Genomic DNA, 15,704 nt, shown 5'->3' on the forward strand with positions numbered 1-15,704 from the left:
ATACGAAGACCCATTTTAAAACAAGCAAACAAAACCACCCAATTTATAAATCAAAGACAAGCTTAGTAATGTATTCAGTTTTTCATTTCACATACGTGAAGTTAATACATTCATAATTTCACAAAATATTTTTTACATCAACTACTGCAGTATTTAATATCGAATCGTGTGGCGGTCTTGAAAATCTGCAACTTGAAATTCCCCTAACTTCTTCTATTTATAAATATATATTATATAAATGAACTTTGCATACAGAAGGAATGTGAAACTTAAAACTAACCACATGAAGAATGGTACTTTGAAGAATATAATACAGATACACACAACCAGTCTCACAAATCCTCCAAAAGGAGGTAAGATCAAAAATTTCCTCTTAGCAGAGGTCGGAAGCATAATGCACATGTATATTAAAAAAAATTAATTCCAAAAAAAATCACTTGAGTTATGAAAATATATGTAAATTTTAAAAAAACCAAAAAAAAACAGATCTACAACTATAAAAATTACAACTCGTCTTTCTTTGGACTATCATCATCTTCACTATCCTCTTCAAATGGTTCCTCAACGTTTGCTCCATCCAAGCCACCACTTTCGACAAATTTGGTAATTCCCTCGAATGTCCTGGGACCGCTGTATTCGATCACTTTGTTTTCTCCTTTAGCATACAGCTTAATGGTAGGGAAGCTAGTGACACGAGTGTGCTCCAATTCGTTAGCAGTCGAATCCATCTTGGCGATGACAATGTCATCGTTGTCCTTGAAGTGTTCGCCGATCTTTTCATAAATTGGCGCCAATTGTTTGCAGTGGGTGCACCAGGGGGCGTAAAATTCGACCAGGACGTCCTTTGTGGGATCGAGCGCGATGCTATCGAAGTTACTGGCGACGAGCGTATAAACGCCACTCTTGTTCCAATCGTCGGGAAGGTCTTGGCTGAGCAAGTGTGGTTTGATTTTGCCGTCCAAGAAGTCTTGCACGAATTTCTTAATACTGTCCGCAGTGAGTTCATTAGTTTCGGGCTTGAATTTCGACATGTCCTCTTCGAGTTTGATCAAACGCGCGGCGGCGGCTTCCTTCTTCATTCCAAAGAATTCCAAGATTCTCTGGTGGTCTTCTTCGTCGGTGTCGATGGTGACGAAGAGTACCTTTTCCCTGAAGGGTTTCGCGACCGATCGCGCTGCTTCCTCGATCTTGGCAGTTTCTTCATTGGATTTGCTTAAGAAGAGTAGGAGATGGCTCTTAATTTCGCCTCCGAAGATCTTCTGGGCGGTTTCGTGGTTAAATTCAACAAGTAAAGGCAACGATTCGGTAGACAAAAATTTCTTGAGATTCTTTACGTTAAGTTCACCTTCGTATTGTACCTTGCCATCGTCAAACTGCAATTGACCCTAGTGAGTATAAACAGGAAAATGTAAGTGAGCACACTTACCTTCTTAAATAATACAATATCACCACACTTGCAAGAGTGTTCTTGGAAAATGCTTTCATCTGACGTAATTCCGAATGGAAAATCATCAAAAGAGCTTGCAACATCCAAGAACACCTTGGCTGCTTCGGAAGATTGGTCTTTGAAGAAACCGATCACGACCACATTATTATCATCAATCAGAGATTTGGCTTCCTTGACATCCTTAAGTTCCTTCGCCGGAGGGCCAGTCTTTTTGTTCAACCAGTTGACAATTTCATCGGCGGATCGACCACCTAAACATACAAGTGGAGATTAACTATTACGTCCGAATTATTTGCACTCGCAAATTACCGCTATATTCTACTGGGGTTCCCTTTTTGAAGAACTTCAGTGTCGGGTAGCCCCTCACTTCGTGATCCTCTGCCAGCGATGTTTCTTCGGTCGCATCTACTTTGGCTAGTTTGATTTGTGATCCCGAATCGGCTAGAGACTTAGCTGCCTTGGCGTATTCGGGTGCTAGGGCTTTACAGTGGCCGCACCATGGCGCATCTAGAATTAAATGATGCTGTTGTTAGTACTAGAAAAACACAATCTTGTGAAGATTGATGATTCTCTCCGAAGATTCTGTTTAAAAAAAAATTACTTTAAATATTGAAAACACCATGTATATTTTTATTATGTTTGCTCTTCTATTGTTAGTACTACAGAATTTTCCACAGTTTTCAAACTTTACAAACAACCTTTTATTACAATAAGTGTAATTCCCACAGATGTACATTAAGGAAAATTTGCATTGGAGATGAGCAATAATTTTTTTTTCCCATTGGACTTTTAAATAACATGATAAAAAAATTAAAATGCCTTTTTTAATATTAAAATGACAATTTTTTAAAATTGTAGAAGTACAGAATGACAAATTCCCGCCAACAAAATTTTAAGATTTTTGATTTATAAACTGCTTCAAATATTTATGGAATGTTGAGTATGACCCTTTGGAGCTATTTAAAATTCAATTTCTATAAGTACATATACTTAAATGCCTTCTTGGAATATTGTTCATTTAGTGCTCAATTGTATCAACACGTTCCAATCTCTTTGGACAAGCACATCAAATTTTTAGGGCATTTTTTAATTAAAAAAAGTTCGTCTGTCCATTTGGATCTACTTCCTCCCTTTTGGGCTACTTTTAGGAGAACAATGACACACGGAGGGTGTTAAAAAATATGATTTCAATAAAATTTTGAATACAAATTTCATGTTCAATTATTCCTGCTTCTACAAGGTAGGTAGGAAAGGTAGAATTCTAAACAGACGTTGTTAGGTGATAAACCCTTTTTAAATATTACCAAAAAACAGTTGGCACAAAGTAAAAGTATTGAATTTCATAATTACGGATGTTAGAGTGTTTCTTGGAAGTGATAAATATAAATAAATATACTGGATAGAAATTTTCCTAAAAATCACTTTAAAGTGGAAAAAGACAATTTTCTCCTTCCATGCTTTTTCAGGAAACGTAAAAAATTTGCCGCTAAATATACAGGGTGTCCCAGGACGAATGCAGACTATCTACATCTCGAAAAGAAGATTTTGACAGTATACTAATGTCAATAAGAATTTGTCAAAAAAATCGTCTGGTTATACTGGGAGTTGCTGTCATCTTTCTTATTTTAAATGGAATACCCTATATATTATTTCATTTTTAGATTCTACATAAAATTATATAAGTACATATACACTTCATGTATAATGTACTTAGCAGTTTTTGACATTTTTTAATTTTTATGTCAAAGATGAAATTTGCAGCACAAATCATAGTCGCCAGTTTGTTCCTTATCAGACTTGTTATTATTTAACTTCTCTTGAATTTTCTAGGATTTTTCCCAACGCACATGCACACACTATTATTTTATACAATTTTTAGAAATTTCTAAAATTTTTTTGAGTTTTAGTATACACAAAATTTGAAATGATTTAGCCCTAGGTAAAAGTGGTACATTTCTCTGGTGCTCGATTGTTTTTTTGTTGCCAAATAGCCAACTAACAAAAATTCTTAAAACCATACTTAATAAGCATTTTTACAATAGAAAAAATATTAAATAGCCAATAATTCGAAATTTTACAATTTTTAGAATAGACCACCTTTATTTTTGTACTTTCCATTAAAAAAATTAGTTTTAACGATGTTTTCAATTCGATTTTTAATGTTAGTTTTTAAACTCGCTGTATTTATTTATAATGAAAATATCAACAAAGTGCACTAAACAGAACCCTTTTTTAAAATGAAACCGGCCTCCATTAAATAAAAAAAAGGTCTCATATAGACATATTGGCAAATTTGAGCTGCGACCGTCTTTTTCACATAAAAATATAATATGTGAGAAACGACTAAATTTAGGTATAGAATGTTATTAAAAGAATATGCTTCATGTAGAATCCAAAAATCAAGTAATATGCAGGGTGTTCCTAAATATGATGTAAATATGGAAGGGGCTAATTCATTGGCTTATTTGTATAAACATTTATTTATTTTGCCTTTATTTGGGAACACCCTCTATACCTATACCGTGGTCCAAATAAGGATGTTTATCATGGGAATCTCCCTACCCATAGAAGAAATGACGATGGTCAAATTAGAGAAAAGATGCGCAATTAATGTGAAGATATGCCAGAAAAAGCGAAATTTGCAGATTTCGATTTTTTTATTTATTATGTTTTTTAAACAGATACAAAAAAAATTAAAAAACTATGATCATCAACTTTATTTTTTTATATGGGCGGTGAAATAAGTACACACTGTATTGAGTAGCATTTTTTTTATTAAGAATACAGTGCTATACAGCGCACAAAGAAAAAACAAAAGTTGGAAACTGTTGGTTTCAACAGGATGATCCACCCAGCCCAACGCCCTAATCGTACCAGAATATCTATTCGCCCAGTTTTCTATTTTCTATGAAATGTTTCGGCATATCTTCTATGGAGATCCTCATGATAGAGAACATTATCTTGGACAGTGTGTATTTAGTTCCTAGTACGAGTTAGGTGGCTATTGCAATTACCGTTTTTTAGACAGTCAAAATTGTATTACATGTCGACATTTTAGATCATTTTAAGAAACTTTTAAAAAACAACATTTTTTTCTGTCTGTATCAATGCTGTGCGATACTTGAGTACAAGTACAATAGCTTGTACTCAAGTACTCAGTCCACAAATACTTTTTTTATAATGTACTTTTACTCGTACCCAACACTGTATTCATGTACAGGGTGGTCCAAAATCAACACTTCCTTATGGAAACACTTTATTTTAAGAGAGAAAAAAATTAACCTAGGTGTCTGGAGCTCAATTTTACAGAGAAAATCACAGACACAAACGGAATTCAGCTATACCTAATCGTTTGGCCTCTAGGGGGCGTTTCCCGAATTTAGTCGATTTCTTTAATGCCGCATAACTTTCTTATTATTAAAAATGTATATTTTGGCAAAATCTTTCTTAGACCACTTTTTTATGTAGAATCCATCGCGATAAACATTTTTTATACAGGGTGTTTGGTTTTTCTTATACGACCCTAAACTAATTTTTTTCATACGTTTTTGTTTTTGAAGGCGGGTAAAATTTCCTAAATTTTGATATACCAAGTATCACTTGTTAATTATTTTATGCATTTTATACATTAAAATATTTCACTGGCGAACAATAGTGGTAGGATTTTTTAAAATGACAATTTCTTGGTTATCTGTATTGCTTATTTATATATTGTATGATATTTGTTTTATTCAGATGAGTTTTTACATTCTTTGTGTTGTGTGTGTTATTTGAAATGAAAAATATTTGGAACTAATAAATATTTCCAGATAACCAAGAAATTGTCATTTTAAACAATCCTGCTATCTCTTGTTCGCCATGAAAATATTTTGATGTATATAAAATGCAATATTGCAAATAATATTTAATATTATTAATATAATAAGTGTACCATCAAAATTTAGGAAATTTTCTCTTTTCAAAAACTTCATACTATATAGGGTGGTTCGTATGAAAAAATGTAGCTTAGGATCGTACAAGAAAAACCAAACACCCTGTATAAAAGCTGTATCGTGATGGATTCTACAGAAAAAAAATGCTCTAAGATTTTGCCTAAACCCTTTAATAATAAGAAAATTATGGGGTATTAAAAAACTCGACTAAAATCGAGAAACGCCCCCTAGCGGCCAAACTGAAATCTGTTTGCGCCAGTGATTTTGTGCAGTTCTGAAAAAAAAGTTGAATATAGAATAGAATAATCTAGTCTAGCATGGATATCTACACATAGTAATATTTTTCAGTTGATTTATAGTGTTTTTTCCCTGCTTTTTTCATTACAAAAAAAAGCGATGAAAAAAATGTCAAAGTTAAAAAACGAATTTTTTTCCGCCAAAACGGTTATTTTAATTTCGTTAAAATGTCGGGCGTGTCCATGAAGCATAAAGAATGTAAGAGATAAGTTTTTTAAAACCCGGTTTGAGCTAAAAAGCTGTTTTGGTAAAAATTTTGCACCCGATTTTTTATATTTTGTCTTTATTTTTGAGTGGGCGGGATTTCAGACTGCTCTACCACTATACATTTACAAATATCCATGTCCAAACCCGGATTCGAAGTCAAGTCAAGTCCACCGTAGGCGGGCATTCGTCGTGAGACACCCTGTATACTTAAAAACAAATGAATCTATTTTATAATACTTCTAATTCTCACACATTATTTGTTTAAATAGGTATACAAACATTCCACAAACACCGTTAAATCTACGCCCGATGAAGTTTTTCAGTATGTGCCACATCTACAAATTCTGAAAAAAAATTCAATATTTTTAACCTTACAACTGCCATACTGGCACTATGCTCAGGTGCTCTATTCTATGGTATAGGACAGAAGAGATTACAGTCGATAAGTTGACTGCAATGCAACACGATAAAATTCGAAACGAATGAACATATAAGTACCTCTTTATTGTTTTGGGAAATGGTTCAATGAACACTCGGTATATATGCATTTTACAAAATTATGCCGATCCGGTAACCTTCCGAATTTGTACATCAACCCACAATCATGTTCTCACGGCTGTGGCCACAACGTACGGTTTGATATCGTTCAATTTTCTGACAATTAAACGTAGACATTGATTCCTTATCAAGTATTACATCCGTAGTGATAAGTGGTAGGTTTCGTGCGCTTTGAAAATCGTACAGAAGTGATAAGAAGGTCGAAACACAACGGGGATTCAATTAAAATAATAGACCTTTGCAAGTAAAAGATAAATCAATCGTAATGGCTTTATCGAGGCAATTTCGACATGCCTTAATCAAGCTGTGGGTTGATAGGTTTTATTACATCATTTCTTCAAGGATTTCCCTGTCTGAGGTCTGAGGATGTGTGATTGACTACTGGGAGCTGGAGACTGGAGAGGCATGTCTGGTGAATTGACACGCGGCATTATGAGGTTATCGACCTTAAAAATTAAAGTAAGAAGGAATTAACACGTTGGAAAATGCCGCATATGCAATTTTTACTCAAAGACACCCTTTCAAATTTTCGGTGCCGACCCTGGCGCCTAATTACCACGCTCGCCCTGTGTCTTGCCAAATTTGTTAGAAATAGTAAAAGGGTAATACTTACAAAATTCTACAAGAACGAAGTCGTTACTGCTAATTACACTCTTGAAATTCTTCTGAGTTAATACTAACACGCCGTCATCAACTTTAACCTCTTCGTCGTTACTAAACGCGGGTATAATTGAGACAAAAATTAAACAAAATGTAAAAATTAAATTCATTTTGTCTAAAGTTCAGCAACCGCCACTAAAACCCGCAAAGATCACAATTAAAGTGATTTAATTCGAGTGACAACCAACAAAGTGACCAAACGAAGGCGAATCTTACCACAACGTGGCAGAAAATCGTGTGGCGCTTTGATTGGTTCGCGCATCTGACATAAATGACGTATGAAATTTAAAAATAAACCTTATTCTCGTGCATTTAACTTTCCAAAAATAAATTACACACGCCGTCTTTTCTTCTCAGGAAGGAAGTCCGACGAGATGAGCTTTAAGGTTGACTAACCAAGAAGTTAACCTAAATTCGATGGAGGTGTCATCGGAGTTGTACTCAGAATTTGAGTACGAAACCGATTCAAAGCCGACAGTGGATCCTTGCAGTAAGACGTCGTGTGTTCTTCTCAATTGACTCTAATTATTTCGTTTAGATGTCGTTTCCAAATTTTCTTTCATCTATCCCATATCACCCACCGTAACCGATTCCGATGGTGATTTAGTTGTTAGAAGGAAATCTGAAGAGAAGAGAGGAATAATCGAAATCGGTAGGTGTGCCCAATGGTCAAAGTTTTCAAATTAAGCCCCCACAATTATTGGTGCTCCATTCTATTTTCAGTGCGAGTACAAATATGAGTGTAAACATCGAGGTAAACATACACCCAGCTCTGTATCTGTATCCATCTTGAGGGAGTGTACATATTTCTACATGATGTTATACTGATGTATTCAACAAAATCTCTTGTGCCTCGCAGTACTCTAAAGATTTCTAGGCCCTTTTCAATGGTGGGAGAACCTATATATCCTGTGCCATATGAGCTGCAAGCTCAGGAAAGAATCCCGAATGCTTTGGAAAAGGCCTAAAACTCTGCAAACAGCATAGTCCAGGGAATAGAGGGTTTTAACTTGCAAAATGAGAAAGTAGTTCCAATTTCTTTTGCATGTCATAGACAGTCATCTGGTGGTTAAGAATCTAAGTTTTCGACCTCCCAACTCTTGTGCTTCCCCCGTACCACCCCCAAAACCCCTGAAATTTATTGGTTTCTTAGTTTTTCAATCACGTCTTTTTAATGGTTCACTTTAGAAAAAAATATTGTTATCAGAAATTGTAGACCATAAAATTCTAGAGAACTTTGATATACACTACTTTTTTGTGAAATGTTTATTATAAAAGATATGGAGCTTGAGAGTTGGTTATATTTTGAAGAATTCTGAAATTTCTATGTAGGTAGATGTTTTAACCAAATTTCTTACTTTATAATTCAGAGTTTTATGAGATATCTTGAACTTATCCTGGTATAAACCCCCCTACTCTGCCCCCTACAGCAGCGCTACAATCTCAGTGATTCAAATATCCTTTGGTAAGGGTGCAGCGTAGGGGATTTATACCACGATAAGTTCAAGATATTTTCTCATAAAACTCTTAATTTTAGAGATAAAGTATAAAATTTGGTTAAAACATCTACATAGAAATTTCAGAATTCTTCAAAATATAAGCAACTCTGAAGCTCTATACCGTTTTTAATAAACATTTCAAAAAAAACTAGTGTATATCAAAGTTGTGTAGAATTTTATAGTCTACAATTTCTGATAACAATATTTTTTTGTAAAATGAATCTATAAAAAGATATGATTGAAAAACTAAAAAACCAACCAAATTTCTTTGGTGCTACGGGGGAAGCACAGGGGGTGGGAGGTCGAAAACTTGGATTCTTAACCACCAGATATTCTTTCATGACATGCAAAAAAAAGTGGAACTACTTCTCGTTTTGCAGGAAATGGTCCACTTTCAGTCTCTATTTCCTGGACTAGCAACTGTCCAAAGGAAAATACCCCTGCGCCCCACCACTTTAAAATTACAATATCCCCCCCCCCCTCCTGCCTTGAGAGAGAGAGAGAGAGATCATTTTAAAAACCATAAAATTCTGTTTACCTGCCAAGCTACCCTCAAAATTAAGTTAGGATGGTCTGGTACTGACTTAATTTTGCAAAACTAAATGAATTTTACACGTTTCAGTTTTGATTTTATTAAATTGGTCATAATGGTCTCCACTATAGCGCGTTATTCGCACCTCCAGATGCAGCGCTGCTTTATGGACATGCAATATACATGTTTGCCAATCTTATTCACAAATGTGACAATAACAGCACAGGGAGATTATGTTGTTTTAGGTACATCAATTCAATCATAATGTCAGTTTGGCATCATATGACGCGAGTTATGATAGGTATTTATTAGTCCATAAGACCCCATACCTGCATCTGGAGGTTTTTTACAATTTGTGGCCTGATAACTATTCGTTCCTTCGCATGGTTTACTCAGATTTTCAAAAAAATGAAAAGTTTATTGCTGAAAAACAATTTGTTTAGTCTTATTTGTTTAATAAAAAATTTTCCGCAACTTTTACAACATTGAACTTTTAGGCGTTTCTTTTAAGAAGCTTCTAGAAGTTCAATAAAAAAGTCCACTCAAATGGGAATTTTGCCCTAATCAATTCCTAACCATGCCTGCTATAATACTTACCATTTCCGACATATTTTTTGAAGAATTTTCAATGCCATGAAAACATAGGTATATTAGTATAGTCCATTAAAGTCTCCTGTTTAGATAACTTAATTACCTATTTAGATATTTGTAATGTATTAACCTAAACAAGTGTTTAATTGTTGATAAAACTGGAGATAAGTTGGTTAAAAATTGTTCACCTTGAACAATGTATGAGAATCGTGCCTCGCATTTAGATTTCCCGCTCGGAAACCGGTATTAAAATTAACAGTAAATGACCAAGTGTTACACCTTGGGCCACCCCATAAAACAAATGGTTACAATTACGATATACAGTATCGATATTATTACTTAGCATTGGAGTGCTATCCTGTTTCCCTCATTTAATTCTCTTTACTATAATAACAACTCGATCAGCTATATGGAATTACCTACCACCACATTTCCACCAATTCATCACATATGCAGTAAATAGGTCCCAATTAAAATCAGCAGTTAAGCTTATGGTTATCGAGATATTTTTAATGGACCGTCCTATTATTTTTACAAACTAAAAAAAAAATGAAATTCTATACAGGGTGGTGACTTCCGTAACGCATCATAGGGATTTCAATGTAAAATTCATAACATGCGGTTATTGGCTCCCCAAATTATTTTAGAGCAAAAATGTATTAAGGTTTTTGTAGAAAAATTTTTTTTACGTCAATCAACCGTATTAGTCTTCAATTTTTTGCATAATAAAGACGGAAAATTGGAAAAATAAAACCCGCATCTTTTTCAGTAATCTGGGATGCCATGGAATTTTCTAAAACAAAAATATATCCAGTTATCAATTAGCCAGCAGTTCGAAATGGATTTTATGATCGACTTGGTTATTGCAGTTAATGGTGACTTATTCGAACATTTATTGTAAATTGTTATATTAGGAAACCGTTTTTAGTAATTTGGTCTTTCTTTATGTTAAATTCGCTGTTTTAAATATAATACTTTTTGATAGAATTTGATTTGTTTTATAGCAAACATTCCATGGCACGATGGATATTGGCGTAGTTTTTGCATATTATAAAATTCCATAGCAACACAGATTATTGAAAAAGATGGGGGTTTTATTTTTCCAATTTTCCGTCTTTATTATGCAAAAAATTGAAAACTAATACGGTTGATTGACGTAAAAAAATTTTTCTACAAAAACCTTAATACATTTTTGCTCTAAAATAATTTGGGGAGCCAATAATCGCATGTTATGAATTTTACATTGAAATCGCTATGATGCGTTACGCAAGTCACCACCCTATATATAAGTATAATTGATTTTAAACAATCATACAATCTTGATAATCCAACATAGTTGCGGACCACGCAACCGCCAGATTATCGCAAAGAATCCGAATGATCGAGAGTAATAAATTGGCACACCCCCAATAATTTTACTCTTTCTTTTTATGTAACCACAGTCGACAATTTATTTTTTGTTTTAGAACATAGTAAACGAACAGAGTTATCATTGGTGGGTCTTCAGGTATGGCGAGGCGCTTTACTATTGGCCGATTGGATACTTTACATCAGAGAGGAGTTGATAAAACGAAATTTGAAAATTTTGGAACTCGGTTCTGGCACCGGATTGACTAGTATTGTAGCTTCTATGTTTTCCGATGTGATTTGTACAGGTGCGTATATGGTTTCAGTATGATGGTCGCCATTTTAATACTGATGTCAGTTTACATATATGAGCAAAACCGCAACTTGAGCTTTCAATTTTAAAATTGTTTATGTGGAAATAAACTTTTTCCACTCAGGAATGACGTGGTGGCAAACATATATCTGTTTAGAGGAACTGGTACAAATATACAGCTCTTTTACATTGTTACTTTTTACAGCAACGACAGCATGGGTGTCCAATTATAACTTACCCTGACTCTTTTAGCTTAGGTACATTCGTTAAGGGTGAAAAATTGTACGAGGAGATCATTTTAAAATGATAAAAATTCCCAGCATGTTTTCCGAATGCATTCAAGAGCAAATTCAAAATTTACAAGGTTTTTAATATCATCACAGTATATACTTTACTTTTAACCTTGTTCGTTCGTCTGTCTTGCAAGATTACGTATTCAAATTTGCAATGTTTAAAAAGTCATGTAGACCGGCCGATGACCAAAAATTATTTCTTTAACGGCTACGAACTATTTCCCATATTTACAATATCCATTCATAGGAAAAAACAGTACAATAGAAAGTTTGTCCTTCCACTAAACCATATTGAAATGATGTTTGGTTGTAAATTGTGACAAGAACAAGTTCGATATTTGCGACCAGTTCCTCCATGAGATGTTCTAATTTTTAGCATAGACTTAATAATTTAATTTGTAGATGTTAATAAAGGTAATATATTAAAATTACTTGAATCGAATATTAATCGCAATAATCTAAGTAATAGATACACGGCTCTTGTAACAGAAATTGACTTCACACAGCGAGACCTTAACAATGAAGTCATCTCCGCACTACCACATGTTAAAACAATTATTGCAGCTGATGGTAAGTCAATCCCATCCACTTGCATATAATTTGTATAATTGTTGCAGTGATCTATGACGACCAGCTAACTCAAGACTTTGTAAAAATGCTGGACGTACTTCTTGCATACAAGCACATTGAAACGGTATACATCGCTTTAGAAAAGAGATATGTCTTTACAATAGCAGACTGTGACGTTTGTGCACCATGCTACGACTTTTTCATGGACTGCTTAGGGAAGCTAAAGGGAATATCAGTTGAAGAATTACCGATAAACTTTCCACAATATTTTCAATACGAGCGTGTTAAGGAATTGGTACTTTTGAAAATAAAAAATACAAAATAATGGTCGATTTATTTTTTCGTGATCACTTTCGGAACCAAGCCGACATATAATTTTCGCTCGCCGACTGTCTCTTTCCGAATAAAGTGCAAGGAACGTGACCTTTTCTCATTTCTTTATTACGAATTTGTTGGTCCGATTCTTTTTTCAGCGGCTCGGACACTTTCCTTAAAATTTCGTCGTTCGCAAAATAGATTACGTCGACATGGTTTACGAAAGTCACGCATTTTGGAGGATTATTGTGGGGATGGTACACGTAAGTGTCTTCGCACGCTCTGCCATCAATTCTTTTCATATCAAAGCTGGGTATGTGCAATTCGTCACCGGCTATGCATCCTTTGGGTTTCTTTATTTTCAAGTTGTCCACCGTCCTTTCTCGCGATGTGTGTGGCGATTTTTCTTTGCGTCTCTAAAATGAACGTAAAATCAGACATTCATAGGTGAAGGGAACGAATTAATATTTAAGTAGCTACAGACCATTTCTTCCTCTGAACACAGGCAGTAGTTGATAGTGAACACTATACGAATCTGACAGGTCTTAAGCGATCAGTAACGCATTATTACATACTCAGATATGGTAGAAAATATTGTCGTGGCCCCACGTTAGGCGCCAAAATAAATAACGCTGTGCGCAATGGGGTGTGGTCAACCACTAGTAGGTAATAGTAAATTCAAGAACATGCTAATTAAATTGACAGAAAAGTAGGTAAGTACTTACTTACTGTACACATGTATACGTATGCTCGAGCGGTACTTTATCTGTCTGCCAGATTGTTATAACCGATGAAAATGTCTGCCATGATAAATGTAAGCTAGAAATACTGTTAAGAATAACATATTTCAATTTCAGATTTACTGAAATATTTTTTAAATTAATTTTTTTTTCAACTTTGAGTCTGCCGTGACTTCACAACCGCCATAACTATCTGCCATCGTGATTTTCCAATAAAAGAAATGATATAATTTAAAATATGTCAATGGCAGCTTTACTGAAATACTTTCGAATATGGTGTAATTTTTATAGCTGTTTCACCCGAGCGCCACTCAACCTACTTCGATCTGGCTAAGCTAGTCCCCCACTCATGAACAGTAAGTATAAGAGAGTCTTTGGACAAAATTGAGGGTTTACTGAAATATGTTGGGTCTGTTTTTCACTGGCTCTTAGACAGCAATACTAACAAAATATGTAGCATGCAGGTTTCCATCAGGGGTGACATATAGGTTAAAAACAAGTTTTGTTTTTACTAAGATTCTGAGAAAGAGTGAAATACACACGATGTGACTCATCTTTGGTACAATAACAGCCTTCTGTTCAGAGCAAGATGGAAAATTAAATGGCCTTGTAGATCAAATTCAACATTACAGCAAAATATGTGGAAATTTGTGAATCGCAACTCATATAACACACTTACATTCTAAACCGAAGAGTTTTTATTAGCACAATCTCGTCCCCGAGATAGATAGCTCGCCCCTCGTCAGCGTTTCGAACCTACCAGTTGATTGTCGAGATCAGTCCAGGTATTGAGTGTCGTAACTCATTGACAAAAAAGAAAGCTAAATATGCTAACATTACAAATTTCGATTAAATAAATCAATTCCATGCTTATTCGTCATAAAATCCTCCAGATTTAAACTAAATTGCAACGTCCACACGTACAGGATGGCCCGTCCTTATCTTCGACATTATTCCAAACTAAAGAACGTCCATCTGACGTTGATTAACAACAATAGTAAGCATGACACCTTGACGAATATACTATCAACGCAAAGAAACAACAGAAGTCTCAGCTGAAAACCAAAGTCACCTCTATTGGTGATGCTGTAGTCGATGCAACAAGAGCTTTTTTTTTGAAAGGAACAAATTGTTTCATCACATCAGTTCTGACTGGGCTTGCAGAATTTAATGCTTTTTAATTTGTCTCTTGGTAAGGTTTTCGTTACTATGCTTTGTTTAGGAGTAAAAGCAAAAGTCATGCCACTGGAGGAGTACACACTCAGATAACTCGTTTGCAAGGTTTTAGAATTATTTGCCAGCTTTCCCCAGGTGACTGAGGAACTCCCCCCCCCCCTTCAAATCTAATTTTACTGGACTATTTTTGGTAATTCATATTGTAAAGTTTTGAAGGCATTTCCACAGACATGTCATTATTCCGTGTCTTGCTTTTGAGTATTACAAGATTACACTTAGATACAAAGACCAAATAGTTAGGGACGTAGGCAAGGGTAGTTATGTAGATTAGCGCAGGATAGGGAAGGGTGGAGAACTGCGTCCCACTAATCCTAGGACTCCAAGAAGAGAAAATACTTTGATATACATAGTAGGAAGAGAAATGTGTACCTACCTTATTTTCTCGTCCTCTCTTATTCCAGGGATCCCAAGTGAGCTTAGCTGAATCTGTTTTCGTCTTACTAGTATTGAAAGTACATTCTGAAAGCGCCACGTCTATCTCCTTTGTTAAAGATAATTTCGAGTCATCATTTACACTAAACTACACAGAATTTTAACATATCCGACGTGGTACATACAAACCTTTGATTTACTTATCGATATACTCTCCAAACTGTCCCTAGCGTGGAATATTTTTGTTTGAAACATTTTCTCCTCCGAGTTGTTACGACTTAACTGTAAATTTTCGAGCCTAGACGATAGCGTTGTTACATCCGGATCGGCCTGAAATTGATCTTGTTAGTACAAACGGATAGTGTGGCACCGCAAACCTTCAAGGAGCTTGTTGCGCTTTCATTTCGGATCAATTTATCTTTACTACTCCAAGATTTGACTTTATTGACAAATTTTTGTTTTAAACCGAGTTCTTGATGCTTTATGTTACCATCCGATTTTGCTGCCGATATCGACGCTTCATTATTCAAAACTGCCGGTGTGCAACAGAATGCGCCTTCTAATGCTTTCGCTAGAACCCTATTATAAAATTGTGGCAAGTACACTAGAAGACGGTTTTACATACCCGAGGGTTTACAGCATTTACGTTTGCTCTTCTTATTCTGATTACTAGACATTTTTAATTTGCTTATCAAAGTTGTAAGATTAAAATTAATATTTAATTTCGTATTGAAAAGAGTGTCATATGAAAGAGAACTGTTCGACACATGTCATTGCAAAAGGGAACAGCATACT

At 34.9% G+C, this 15,704-nt stretch overlaps 3 protein-coding genes across 6 annotated transcripts; 1 reads left to right on the forward strand and 2 right to left on the reverse strand.

Moving 5' to 3' along the window:
- Positions 1-57: 57 nt before the first annotated feature.
- Positions 58-7,335, reverse strand: LOC116173723 (protein disulfide-isomerase). The gene is made up of 4 exons (XM_031491389.1): positions 7,055-7,335; positions 1,757-1,954; positions 1,427-1,698; positions 58-1,373 (listed from the first exon to the last, which is right to left on the reverse strand). The coding sequence occupies exons 1-4, from the start codon at positions 7,209-7,211 to the stop codon at positions 504-506; spliced, it is 1,497 nt and encodes a 498-aa protein (XP_031347249.1). The 5' UTR covers positions 7,212-7,335; the 3' UTR covers positions 58-503.
- A 44-nt stretch (positions 7,336-7,379) lies between these two features.
- LOC116173726 (methyltransferase-like protein 22) lies at positions 7,380-12,586 on the forward strand. 3 transcript variants are annotated; one of them, XM_031491394.1, is made up of 6 exons: positions 7,380-7,591; positions 7,640-7,753; positions 11,190-11,378; positions 12,079-12,090; positions 12,166-12,246; positions 12,294-12,586. In XM_031491394.1, exons 1-6 carry the CDS (start codon positions 7,519-7,521, stop codon positions 12,569-12,571), a joined length of 747 nt encoding a protein of 248 aa, XP_031347254.1. In that variant the 5' UTR covers positions 7,380-7,518; the 3' UTR covers positions 12,572-12,586. The 3 variants fall into 3 exon arrangements, with proteins under 3 accessions (XP_031347254.1, XP_031347253.1, XP_031347255.1); XM_031491393.1 differs by having other exon boundaries at positions 12,079-12,246; XM_031491395.1 differs by lacking the exon at positions 12,079-12,090.
- Positions 12,562-15,693, reverse strand: LOC116173724. 2 transcript variants are annotated; one of them, XM_031491390.1, is made up of 5 exons: positions 15,535-15,693; positions 15,287-15,480; positions 15,099-15,239; positions 14,911-15,057; positions 12,562-12,977 (listed from the first exon to the last, which is right to left on the reverse strand). In XM_031491390.1, the coding sequence occupies exons 1-5, from the start codon at positions 15,584-15,586 to the stop codon at positions 12,594-12,596; spliced, it is 918 nt and encodes a 305-aa protein (XP_031347250.1). In that variant the 5' UTR covers positions 15,587-15,693; the 3' UTR covers positions 12,562-12,593. The 2 variants fall into 2 exon arrangements, with proteins under 2 accessions (XP_031347250.1, XP_031347251.1); XM_031491391.1 differs by lacking the exon at positions 14,911-15,057.
- Positions 15,694-15,704: the final 11 nt, after the last annotated feature.

This window comes from Photinus pyralis, unplaced genomic scaffold, assembly GCF_008802855.1.
Source record: "Photinus pyralis isolate 1611_PpyrPB1 unplaced genomic scaffold, Ppyr1.3 Ppyr1.4_LG6, whole genome shotgun sequence".
Taxonomy (NCBI): Eukaryota; Metazoa; Arthropoda; class Insecta; order Coleoptera; family Lampyridae; genus Photinus; species Photinus pyralis.

Excerpts from the sequence above, each read along its gene's own strand:
- LOC116173723 (XM_031491389.1), bottom strand. The coding sequence starts at position 7,211 with ATGAATTTAATTTTTACATTTTGTTTAATTTTTGTCTCAATTATACCC. Across the intron at positions 1,699-1,756 it reads AACCCCAGTAGAATATAGCG|GTGGTCGATCCGCCGATGAA; the intron begins GTAATTTGCGAG and ends TTGTATGTTTAG. Across the intron at positions 1,374-1,426 it reads ATATTGTATTATTTAAGAAG|TTTGACGATGGCAAGGTACA; the intron begins GTAAGTGTGCTC and ends GGTCAATTGCAG.
- LOC116173726 (XM_031491393.1), top strand. The coding sequence starts at position 7,519 with ATGGAGGTGTCATCGGAGTTGTACTCAGAATTTGAGTACGAAACCGAT. Across the intron at positions 11,379-12,078 it reads TTCCGATGTGATTTGTACAG|ATGTTAATAAAGGTAATATA; the intron begins GTGCGTATATGG and ends TTTAATTTGTAG. Across the intron at positions 12,247-12,293 it reads AACAATTATTGCAGCTGATG|TGATCTATGACGACCAGCTA; the intron begins GTAAGTCAATCC and ends TAATTGTTGCAG.
- LOC116173724 (XM_031491390.1), bottom strand. The coding sequence starts at position 15,586 with ATGTCTAGTAATCAGAATAAGAAGAGCAAACGTAAATGCTGTAAACCC. Across the intron at positions 15,481-15,534 it reads TAAATGCTGTAAACCCTCGG|CGAAAGCATTAGAAGGCGCA; the intron begins GTATGTAAAACC and ends ATAGGGTTCTAG. Across the intron at positions 15,058-15,098 it reads TATCGATAAGTAAATCAAAG|TTTAGTGTAAATGATGACTC; the intron begins GTTTGTATGTAC and ends AATTCTGTGTAG.